Source organism: Saccopteryx leptura, chromosome 1 (genome assembly GCF_036850995.1).
Source record: "Saccopteryx leptura isolate mSacLep1 chromosome 1, mSacLep1_pri_phased_curated, whole genome shotgun sequence".
Lineage (NCBI taxonomy): Eukaryota > Metazoa > Chordata > Mammalia > Chiroptera > Emballonuridae > Saccopteryx > Saccopteryx leptura.
This window is the reverse complement of record NC_089503.1, coordinates 99,076,855-99,089,574: the sequence shown is the minus strand read 5'-3', so window position 1 is coordinate 99,089,574 and position 12,720 is coordinate 99,076,855. Positions and strand designations below refer to the sequence as shown.

The following is a 12,720-nucleotide window of genomic DNA, read 5'->3' as shown; positions in this document are numbered from 1 at the left end:
TGGTATATCAGTTGATGAGCTGAAGATTTAATAATTTATGTTTCCCTATGCTGAGGGCACTATAATATTACTTGTGTAACAAGAGAAAGATGTATTAGTTGTTGTGTAGACTTAACTCTTTGAGGCCCTCTCACCCCATCACATTTATCTCATCATACAAACAAATAAGTAGGACTTATCTTTTCCTACAGGTTTTTGTAGAATACATTCAGCCCAAGGACCTTAGCAATGGGCAGATGTACCAGAAGACCTTGCTGGGAGTTATCTTGAATATCTCCTGCTTATTAAAGACTGCGGGTGTTGTAGAAAATCATGGCTACTTCTTGAATCCATCTCGTTCCAGTCCCCAGGAAATCAAAGTACAAGAGGCCAACATCCATCAGGTGGAACTGCTTACAGTGTATCCCAGCCTCTGATCTTAGATTGACTAGAATTTCCTCAGGAAGCAGATGCAGATAAGGCTGCTGGAGGCCATTTGGGAAAGCAGGTTGATCTGGTTGGCTTTTTAATCATGTAAAGAAGTTACCCTCTTTATAGCACGTGCTAAGGGCCGAGGATAAATGTTGGTGTGGTTTCAAGAATAAGTTGCTGCTATTCTTTGTCCTATGCTGGAGCACAGCCTCTTCCTCTCCACTCTTGTTTTTCTCACCAACCTGTTTCTTACAGAACTTTAGCTCCTAAATCTTCTGACTGAACTCCAGCCAATAAACCAATTTATTTTCTCTTTACCTCCTTTCTATGTCCTCTCTATTTGGCCTTCTTAGTATAAATTATAGAAGTCTAGCCAACATGAGGCAGTAAATGGTTGAATTGGGGGTAGTTTAAATCTCCCATCACCACAGCTCCCAAAACACAGGATTGCAAATTACAGCAGTAGCCAAATTCTGCCTGCCACCTGTTTTCGTAAATAGTTTTATTAAACACAGCCATGCCCATTTGTATATGTTATTGATGGCTTGATTTCATGTCATAATGGTAGAGCTGAATAGTTGCTATAAGGGCCACATGGCATGCAGAGCCAGAAACATTTATCATTTGACCCTTGGCAGAAAAAGTTTACTGATCCCAACTCTAAAGCTACATAAATGCTATCTGCAGTTTGGCAGCTCATCAGGAAATCTCATAAGTGCCCAGAAAACGTTTTTTAATTAGACCTGGGGGTAAGGCACAGGGAGAGTAAGGAAAAAGATTAGGATTGACATATTTTTAGAAATTGCCGGTGGCTAAGGTTTGGGAGTAATCAATATTAGGATTGTGAAACTGGAATGTTCTGTGGTTATGTTTTCTGATTAAACAGTTCATGGCTCAGTTCCATGAAAAGATCTACCAGATGCTGAAGAACTTACTCCAGCTCTCTCCAGAAACCAAACACTGTATCTTGTCCTGGCTTGGAAACTGTTTGCATGCAAATGCAGGCCGCACCAAGATTTGGGCCAACCAGATGCCAGAAATCTTCTTCCAAATGTATGCCTCAGATGCCTTCTTTCTGAATCTGGGTGCTGCTCTCCTGAAGCTGTGCCAGCCATTTTGCAAACCCAGATCCTCTCGACTCCTCACCTTTAATCCCACTTACTGTGCCCTGAAGGAGTTGAATGATGAAGAACGAAAAATAAAAAATGTACACATGAGAGGTAAGGGAGTACTGGGCTTCCCTAAATTGTGTGTGTTTGTGTGTTTGCATGTGTGTGACATCAAAGGCACTCATGTCCATATTCTTTCTCACAAAGGTACCTCTTAAAGAAGATGAGGCAGACAGAAGAGCTATTATAAATTTCACTAGGACAGACTTTTACCAATAAAACTGGTAGCTTTTAAATGTTGTGCTTTAGTGAGACATTCTCTCTGAATTTGACAGCCTTGTGTATTCATTCATTTTTTCTTTTAAAAATTAGTAAAGCACAGTCCCTGTCCTTTATGACTCCAAAAACCCCAGAAGGAAGCAGATATATTAATGGATAATTATAGTATGATATGCAGAGCTAAGCTGTGGGAACACAGAGGAAGGAGTGAGAAATAAATTCTAGAGAAGTTGGAGGTCTTTATAGCTGAGCTTTGAGAGATGGGGTGGGTTTATCAGACAAAGCAGCAGGGAATCCCTTTATGCAGAGAGAATGACAAGCATAAAGCACATAAAGCACCAACACTATGGAAAGGCTTGACTAAGGAACAGTAAAAAGATCATTATGGCTAAAGGTGGAGGAGGGAAGGGTATGTGAATGGCAGGAAGTGAGTCTGGGGAGGCAGAAGATTGGGTCCAGCTTAGAGAAAACTCGAACAATACAGAGAAGTGAAAAGAAAAATTCATAATTCTACCACTCGGAAAGAATTACATGTAATTTCAGTGTACATAGTTCCTGCCAGTTTTGTAACTTTTCCAGTTGTAAAAGTAAGACATGTTCAAAAGCAAATAATCTTAAAGAGAAGCACAAAATAGATACAAATGATCCATTGTCTAGCTCTTGAACAATATTATCTATTCCTTTTCATTTTTGGTGACTTCATGATTAAGCTAAAGAAATTTAACTGCATTTCTGTTGATAGTGAGAAGCCAAAAGATTTTTTTAAACAAAGGAGTAGTAATGTGATAAGATTGTTTATAAGAAGATATTACTTTAAAAAAAAAGAAAAAGGTCCCACTGATAGCATGATAGCAGTATGGAAGTTGAACTAGAATAAGGGGAGACCAGGACAGATGTCTATGGCAAGCCATTTACTGTTCCTTTTAACTTCTTTGAGGTTTGGACAAAGAAACCTGTCTGATCCCAGCTGTACAGGAGCCAAAGTTTCCCCAGACCTACAACCTTGTAACAGAGAACCTTGTCCTGACAGAGTATACGTTATACTTAGGATTTCACAGGTAATTCTTCTTTAGTTTTGTTCTTTTTTTACTTTGATTTATTTATTGATTTGAGAGAGAGACACGTCTACTTACTGTTCCATTTATTTATGCATTCTTGTATGTGCCCTGACTAGGGATTGAACTTGCATCCTTGGTGTATCGGGACAATGCTGTAACCAACTGAGCTACTGGGCCCGGGCAGTAACTCTTCTGATGTCATTAGGCAAGAACTATTTAGTTCAAAGTCAGTCTTATATAATATGAAGGCTCACAGTAGGATTTAGTAGGAAAAGGGATTATATGCATTTATTTGTATTTACATGAATTGGCTTTGTCCAGTTAACTTGAATTCATTTTTAATTATTGACATGTTAAACTTTTTAAAATTAAAGTTCGCTAGTATTTTTTTCTAAATTTCCAAATTTTTAAATCACTGTCTTCCTGTTGTCATCTGTGAAAGTAGAATTGTTTTCATTTAATATTTCATTTTCTGCTCTTGAACTTTCATTACTTACACTCTTGATGAAAAAAGGCCAAGCTTTATTCTATGATGTAGAGACAACATTGGCAAAATGATAATTTATTTATTTTTAAAGGGTTTTTTATTAATTTTTTTAGAGAGAAGAGAGAGCCATTGATTTGTTGTTCAACTTATTTATGGATTCACTGGTTAATTCTTGTATGTACCCTGACCAGGGATCAAACCCACAACTTTGGCGTGTTGAGACAACGCTCTAATCAACTGAGTTACTGGGCCAGGGCCATAATTTTATTTTTTTTAACTTCTTTATGTATTTATTGATTTAGAGAGAGAGAAAAAGAAACATCAATTTGTCTTTTCACCTATTTATGCACTCACTGGTTGATTCTTGTATGTGCCCTGACCGGGGATCAAACCCACAACCTTGGTATATTGAGACAACACTCTAACCAACCGAGCTATCCAGCCTGGGCAAAATTGGCAAAATTAAAAAAATGTAGCCTGACCTGTGGTGGCGCAGTGGATAAAGCGTCAACCTGGAAATGCTGAGGTCGCCGGTTCAAAACCCTGGGCTTGCCTGGTCAAGGTACATATGGGAGTTGATGCTTCCAGCTCCTCCCCCCTTCTCTCTCTGTCTCTCCCTCTCCTCTCTAAAGATGAATACATTTTAAAAAAAAATTAAATGTTTATAAGGGATTCCAGTAAGATCAGTATGACCACAAAAGATCTATGTTCAAATAAAACATAAAGAGGATTTTAGAAATTTGAAGATTTGAGAACTAAAGTGTATGATTTTCAAAAATGGTTCTGGTTCTAGCCTTACCAGGCGGTAGCACAGTGGGTAGAGCATTGGACTGGGATGTGGAGGACCCAGGTTCGAGACCCTGAGGTCGCCAGCTTGACCGCGGGCTCATCTGATTTGAGCAAGGCTCACCAGCTTTGCCCAAGGTTGCTGACTCTAGCAAGGGGTCACTCAGTCTGCTGGAGCCCCCCAGTCAAGGCACATATGAGAAATCAATCAATGAACAACTAAAGAGCCGTAATGAAGAATTTATGTTTCTCATCTCTCTCCCTTCCTGTCTGTCTGTCCCTATCTGTCCCTCTCTCTGACTCTCTCTGTCTCTGCCAAAAGAAAAAAAAAAAAGGTTCAGGTTCTAGCTAGCTATAGTGGTTCTAGCAGTTTTCCCCTGTAATTCAGCTGATTGTGATTACAAGTATAAATAAGGAGAGAAAATAGCTACTTTCAATATGTAGTCAATAGTTAGAGGTATTGAGGATAGCAACTTTTTTTATTTATTAAATTTAATGCAGTGAAATTGATAAATCAGGGTACATATGTTGAGAGAAAATATCTCTAGATTATTTTGACATTTGATTGTGCTGTGTACCCCTCCCCCAAAGTTAAATTGTCTTCTGTCACCTTCTATCTGGTTTTCTTTGTGCCCCTCCCCTCCCCCAACCCCTCTCTCCTTCTTCACCCCATCCCCCCTCCCCCCACCCCCCACCCCTGTTGCCATCACATTCTTATTTATGTCTCTGAGTCTCATTTTTATGTCCCTTCTATGTATGGATTCATCTTAGTTTTTTTTCTGATTTACTTATTTCACTCCGTATAATGTTGTCAAGGTCCATCCATGTTATTGTAAATGATCCGATGTCATCATTTCTTATGGCTGAGTAGTATTCCATAGTATATATGTACCAAAGCTTTTTAATCCACTCGTCTTCTGACGGACACTTGGGCTGTTTCCAGATCTTCGCTATTGTGAACAATGATGCCACAAACATGCGGGTGCATTTCTCCTTTTGGAGCCGTTTTATGGTGTCCTTGGGGTATATTCCTAAAAGTGGGATAGCTGGGTCAAAAGGCAGTTCGATTTTCAGTTTTTTTAGGGATCTCCATACAGTTTTCCACAGTGGCTGCACCAGTCTGCATTACCACCAGCAGTGCAGGAGGGTTCCCTTTTCTCCACATCCTTGCCAGCACTTATTCTGTGTTTTGTTGATGAGCGCCATTCTGACTGGTGTGAGGTAATATCTCATTGTGGTTTTAATTTGCATTTCTCTAATGATTAGTGATGTTGAGCATTTTTTCATATACCTATTGGCCATCTGTATGTCCTCTTTGGAGAAGTGTCTATTCATCTCTTTTGCCCATTTTTGGATTGGGTTGTTTGTCTTCCTGGTGTTGAGTTTTACAAGTTCTTTATAAATTTTGGTTATTAACCCCTTATCAGACGTATTGTCAAATATGTTCTCCCATTGTGTAGTTTGTCTTTTTATTCTGTTCTTGTTGTCTTTAGCTGTGCAAAAGCTTTTTAGTTTGATATAGTCCCATTTGTTTATCCTGTCTTTTATTTCACTTCCCCGTGGAGATAAATCAGCAAATATATTGCTCCGAGAGATGTCCGAGAGCGAGGATAGCAATTTTTAATACCTTACCAGGATACTTGAATTGACACAGCATTTTACAAAACTTGGCAAATTTCTTGAAAATTGAAATTAGCCTGACCTGTGGTGGTAGTGGATAGAGAGCTGACCTGGAATGCTGAGGTTGCCGGGTTGAGATCCTGGGCTTCCCCGATCAAGGCACATACAACAAGCAACCGATGAACAGCTAGAGTGAAGCAACAAGTTCTCATTCCCCCTACTCATACTTGCAGATAATATTTACTGGTGAATGTATAGAGGAATTTACAGCTTTGTGCTCAACCTTGTGTCCTCACTGTTTGCATGTCAGAAAATCGTCTTCCAAGAACTAAAGCAGTCAGGATTTTCAGAGCTGTTGGTTTCTATCATTAATATTGTCTGTTGTTCAACATGGAAATTTATCTAACTCTCCCTCTGCTGTTCCTTAGGGGGGAAATCATCTATTAGTTAAATAAAATCATTTAAAAAATAGAAAAATGACATTAGATCTTTATTAGGGAATTTTTCTATTCTTGTCATCAACATTTTAAATGAGACAATAGATAACAATTCAGCATGTTTGACCTGTTCAGTCATCTAGATACAAACACAAAAATAAATGTCATCTAGTTCCGCAGTGTTGGGCAGATAAAATATATTATGCTCACTTTGTTAAAGATGGCTCTGCCCACATGGAAGCCCGTCACTTAGGTGATAATATTAGTTGCTTGGGATGGGCATAATTATATTAATGTGTGTTAGGGGAAGGCTTTCGCTCCAACAGGTTTTAAAAAGAAGAGAGACCACGTGTTTGGAGGGAAGAGTGATTACGTTCTAGGAGGAGCCCATGCTGTAGGAGAGCAGAGAAAGGCCACGTGGAGGAGAGGAGAAGCAGCCAAGATGGTGGAGTGCTGAAGGAGAAGCCAGTTTGTGTAGAGAGAAGGAGATGGGGAACAGAGGTGAATAAGGCTGGTGAGCTAGAAACCTTTGATCCTAGGAAAACTCAGATAAGTCAGTGGGTTTGGAAGCCCTGAATGGAAAGGGAAGTGTTTTCCCACTGTGTGTATTTCTTGCCCGCCAGGTGCAAGCTAGGATTAAAAGGTAATGGCCCACCATTTCTTGGCTCGTTGTTTCATTACTGTCTGTCCGAATCAAATGCGAACCTGCACGGGCCAGGGGGCTGTGATGGTGGCCGTGGCAACTGGCCATACACCCAGTATAGGTTACTTAACCCCAGACATTATCTGCATGGCAAAAGAAGATTATTTTGGACTGTACATATAGAGAAAACCACCCATAACATTGAATTGTGGGTCTTCCTTGCATTAGAGAACATTTGGCTGACCCTTTGTGAAAAATAATATAATATTGAACAGCAGAAGGCTGGGAGCTGCTTCTTTTAGACTGCATCCCAGGTGACTGCCTGTTTATATGTGGTCATTACTAATGTAGAGTCCTTTTTTACCAGCCTTAGTTCTCTTCTAACCATGGAAAGACCATCCATATACTATATTTCCCCATGTATGAATGACAGAGGATTAGAAAATAAATACAGAAAGAAAAAAGATGGAATCTTTTGCCAGTCTTGGACTCATTGCCAAGACTGATAGGCTGCAAGAGCCCCTGCACTCCCAAAAGCTTTATTTTTATAGTGTAAAGCAAAGTTATTTTGCAAAACAAAGAGAGATCAGATACAGAGTCACATTTTCAAGGCAAACCAAGAATTCTCCCAAGTGCAGAAAACACCCCACTATGCATAACATTTTAACTTCACAAAACAAAGGGTAAAAAGAAAACTGCCTCCAGTCTCTTCTAGGGATGTGAGGAATGGGATGAGTAGAAACCATCAGCATTATAGCTAACGTGAAGGTGTGGGGAAGGGCATGTAAATTACCTTTACCGACTTAATCAAACAATCAGAGGTTGTGGGGAAGAGCTTAGCCTTTTTGCTTAAACCTTAAACTGTGAGGACTTTTGTCAGCTTGCCGTCTGTTGGTCAAATAAGTTTGTAAATATGACATATAGGTTTGCTCGCTTATAATTTGCATTGGGTGTGGGGGACAAGCTGTAAGCAGGCAGGGTTGTTATACCCTAAGGCTTAGTTTTAAGACTAAGCCTTTCCCACCTTAAGTGACTATGTATCAGAGACTTCCTTGTTTGTATATTGGGTTAAAGGTTTTGATTTCTACACTATAAAATGGGGCAGACCGGGAACTTGCTCTCTCTCAGTTCCTGAGATTAGCATTTGAGAGGAGAGAGCAGAGAAAAGCCACGTGGAGGAGAGGAGAAGCAGCCCAGATGGTGGAGTGCTGAAGGAGAAGCCAGTTAGTGTAGAGTTTGTACAGAGAGAAGGAGATGGGGAACAGAGGTGAATAAGGCTGGTGAGGTAGACACCTTTGATTCCGGGAAACTCGGATAAGTCAGTGGCTTTGGGAGCCCTGAATGGAAAGGAAAGTGTTTTCCCACTGTGTGTATTTCTTGCCTGCTGGGTGCAAGGATTAAAGCTAATGGCCCACCAGTTCTCTGCTCCATTGTACTGTCTGTCTGAATCAAATGCGAACCTGTATGGGCCAGGTGGCTGTGATGGTGACCCTGGCTACCAGCTTTACATTTGGTGTAGTCTGTGGCAGGATTCAATACAGTTCGGTATGGAGCCACCATCACCTTTGAGCGGTGGAGTAGAGGACTGGCTGCTGTTATGGCTCCCCATGGCTGTCCTTTTGGGGGCTGTAGGCTGGCTGACTTTCACAGCCATGTGTGAGGAAACCGAGAGCTCTGTGGAAGAGGCTGCCCGGGACCTGCAAACCGAGCAGTGGAAGGAGCTGGAGCAAACATGGGAGAAAGAGATGCTGACCCTAGAGCTGGAGCAAGCACCAGAGGAGGCCAACCAGGTTCGCAAGATTTGCTTGGAAATGGAGCAGCCACTGGAGAAGGAATCACAGGTTCGTAAATTGCAGCTTGTCCTGGACACTGTGGAGAGCCAGCAGCAGCAGGAGGCCGGGGCTGAGGCCGAACGAAGCTGGGGCTACAAGGCCCGCAGAGCAGAAGGCAGTGGGAGCTGGTGTTTTCAGTTCCTCTTTGGAGGATAAGGAGAATCAGGCTGGAGTTGCAGTTCGCAGTCTTCAGAAGGTGAGAGCCCAGCAGCAAGGAGTACCTACTACGTCCCTGGTAGGTCTGCGATTTTGGACATAGGGGTGGATTCCATCATGCTCTCTGGAGCGGAGATGGAAATGCTAACTTCCATTGCCATGTGCTCCTCTTTGGGACAGGGTAAGACCTGCCAGGACAGCAGGGATGAGGGGGGTGGCTGAGGCCCCATGAGCTTGGACTGATTCCTGGACTATGACCAGAGTGAGCACTGGCTGCTTTGTTGGATGGACTTACGGATTTTGAACAATGTGAAATACCCTGATAGGGGTGGGGGGAAACTTAGCTGGAGGCCATCCCCTGCCCCGGGAAGCTTTTCCCATGACTAGAAAGAAGTCCGAGGACATTTTGTGCTTTTGGCAAAGTGCTCAGAGACTGGTGAAATGTACCTTTGTAATTGTTGAAATTGTATGATTTGTCATGTTGTTGTAATTTGTGTAATGTGCCTAATTTCCTTGTGCAGATATACCTATGCTTTAGATTGTGAAGCGAGCAAAAGGGGTGGAATGTTGGTCAAATAAGTTTGTAAATGTGATATATAGGTTTGCTTGCTTATAATTTGCATTGAATGTGGGGGACAGGTTGTAAGCAGGCAGGGTTGTTATACCCTAAGGCTTAGTTTTAAGACTAAGCCTTTCCCACCTTAAGTGACTATGTATCAGAGACTTCCTTGTTTTTATATTGGGTTAAAGGTTTTGATTTCTATGACTGAGAGCTTGCTCTCTCTCAGTTCCTGAGATTAGCATTAGAGAGGAGAGAGCAGAGAAAAGCCACGTGGAGGAGAGAAGCAGCAGCCCAAATGGCGGAGTGCTGAAGGAGAAGCCAGTTAGTGCAGAATTTGTGCAGAGAGAAGATGGAGAGCAGAGGTGAATAAGGCTGGTGAGGTAGACACCTTTGATTCCAGGAAACTCGGATAAGTCAGTGGCTTTGGGAGCCCTGAATGGAAAGGAAAGTGTTTTCCCACTGTGTGTATTTCTTGCCCACTGGCTGCAAGCTAGTATTAAAGCTAATGGCCCACCAGTTCTTGGCTCCATTGTTTCATTACCATCTGTCTGAATCAAATGCGAACCTGCATGGGCCAGGCAGCTGTGATGGTGGTCATGGCTACTGGCTTTACACCATCTCCCACACTTTTTTGAAAAATTTGGGGTCTAAAAACTGGGTGCGTCTTATAGGGTTTTGGGGCTTTTTACTTGCATTTCCTGCTTTTTTGCTCTTGTCCTTGAGCTCATTGTTTTGCACTTGTTACCAGTATACAATGTGTTCATAAAGTCATGGTGCACTTTTGACCGGTCACAGGAAAGCAACAAAAGACGATAGAAATGTGAAATCTTCACCAAATAAAAGGAAAACCCTCCCAGTGTCTATAGGATGATGTGGCAGCATGTACGCATGCGCAGATGATGACGTAATACCGTGTATACAGCGGAGCAGCCCATGGCCATGCCAGTCAGACATGGACGGTACAGAGGAAAGTTCAGTGTGTTCTGTGGCTCGCTAAATTCGAATCCTTGACCAAAGTGCAACGAGAATATCAGCGCGTTTATAACGAAGCGCCACCACATAGGAGTAACATTACTCAGTGGGATAAGCAGTGAAGGAAACCGGCAGTTTGGTGGAGAAACCCCATCCTGGTAGGCCATCAGTCAGTGACGAGTCTGTGGAGCCTATACGAGATAGCTATCTAAGGAACCCTAAAAAATCTGTGCGTGAGCCCACATCGAACTGCACTGAATAGGTATGAAACTGGGAGGGTTTCCCTTTTATTTGGTGCAGATTTCACATTTCTATCATCTTTTGTTGCTATCCTGTGACCAGTCAAAAGTACACTATGACTTTATGGACACACTGTATTACAGTAGGTTACATTTTGCCATGTTCTGCCCAGAAATGGCTCAGAAAAGATTTTCATACAGTGCTGAATTCAAGTTAAAAGTGATCCAGTTTGCAAAAGTGAATGGAAATCGTGCTACTGAATGTAAGTTTGGTCCTCCTCCAACTGAGAAATCAATCTTAAACTGGCTACAGGAAGAAGAAACCCTACTGAAAACTCCACGGCAGAAGAAGGTCATGAGAGGCAAGTCAACAAAATGGCCTGATTTAGAGAGGGAATTAAAGATATGGATTGAAGAGCAAAGGGCAATTAGAATTCCTGTGTCTACAAAGATGGTTCAGCATGAGGCAAGAAGAATTGCTGATGAAAAAGAAGTTACTGATTTCAAAGGAGGACACAATTGCTGCTTCAGGTTCATGAAACGGAATGGACTAAGCATGTGTACACGCACCAGACTTGCCCAAAAGATGCCTGAAAGCTTTGAGCTTGAATTTCATCATTTTGTCATTCAGTGTCTGAAGCACATCAGTTTGAGTTGAGACAGGTTGCAAATATGGACAAAGTCCCCCTTCAATTTGATGTCCCAAGTAACAGAACTGTTGATAAGAAGGGGGTGAAAACTGTAACTGTAGGAGCCCTGGCCGGTTGGCTCAACGGTAGAGCGTCGGCCTAGCGTGCGGAGGACCCGGGTTCGATTCCCGGCCAGGGCACACAGGAGAAGCGCCCATTTGCTTCTCCACCCCTCCGCCGCGCTTTCCTCTCTGTCTCTCTCTTCCCCTCCCGCAGCCAAGGCTCCATTGGAGCAAAGATGGCCTGGGCGCTGGGGATGGCTCCTTGGCCTCTGCCCCAGGCGCTAGAGTGGCTCTGGTCGCAATATGGCGACGCCCAGGATGGGCAGAGCATCGCCCCCTGGTGGGCAGAGCGCCGCCCCATGGTGGGCGTGCCGGGTGGATCCCGGTCGGGCGCATGCGGGAGTCTGTCTGACTGTCTCTCCCTGTTTCCAGCTTCAGAAAAATGAAAAAAAAAAATGTAACTGTGAAGACAAGTGGACATGAAATGAACCATTATACAGTTGTTCTAGCTTGTTGTGCTGACGAAACCAAGCTGCCTCCTATGCTTATTTTCAAACACAAAACAATGCCAAAAGAAGACATTCCTCAAGGAATGATTGTCCACGTTCATGACAAGAGTTGAATGGGTCAGGATGGGATGAAGATCTGGTTTGAGAAAGTTTGGAGAAGGAGACTAGGTGGGCTCTTACGTAAACCTGCCCTGTTGGTGCTTGATCAGTTCAGGGCACACATAACAAAAACACAAAGATTGCTGCAGAGCAAAAAACAAAACTTACCATCATACCTGAAGGCTTGATATCCCAGCTCCAACCACTTGATGCCAGCATTAATAAACCCTTCAAAGCTGCCATGAGAGACGAATAGAACCAATGGATGAAGTCTTCTAGGGACAATTTGACACCAGCAGGAAGAGTGAAGAAATCAACTATAGGAGAAGTTTGTCCCTGGGTGAAAAGATCTTGAGATAATATCAAGATTGAGATCATTGTCAAGTCATTTAAGAAGTGGGGCATTTCAAATGCCATAGATGAAACTGAGTACAAGGCAATATATGAAAACAGTGATTTGTCATCAGACACAGATGAGGACAAGCAAATGGATGGGAAGTTTTGACAGTGACGAGGAGTTGTATGAATTTATGATGGATAAAACTTGAATTCATTAACTTTATGTAATACTTTTTTTTTCAAATTTCGGGCCCCAAAATTAAGGCATGTCTTATACATGGGGAATACAGTAACCATATCTGAGTAGTCATTGCACTGGTGTGTTGTCACACTCTCCTGCTGGGCTTCTTGTATTTTGCTTAATAGTTATTTATTTGACATTATAACAGCTCAATCTACGCCCTACTTGAGCAAGCTACTGTTCTTTGGAAGCTGCTAAATATTTTTAATTACATTTAATTATGTTGAATACTTGGTAACATTTTCCCAAT

The 12,720-nt window shown here is 42.2% G+C and overlaps 1 protein-coding gene across 3 annotated transcripts in view; it reads left to right on the top strand.

Annotated features, from left to right (window-relative positions):
* UBE4A (ubiquitination factor E4A) overlaps positions 1–12,720 on the top strand; it is a 58,506-nt gene that overhangs the window by 19,799 nt on the left and 25,987 nt on the right. For all 3 annotated transcript variants that reach the window (XM_066372315.1, XM_066372330.1, XM_066372322.1), the window contains 3 exons: positions 192–383; positions 1,298–1,631; positions 2,737–2,857. In XM_066372315.1, coding sequence (XP_066228412.1) covers positions 192–383; positions 1,298–1,631; positions 2,737–2,857 — 647 coding nt within the window. The remainder of the gene's footprint in view (positions 1–191; positions 384–1,297; positions 1,632–2,736; positions 2,858–12,720) is intronic.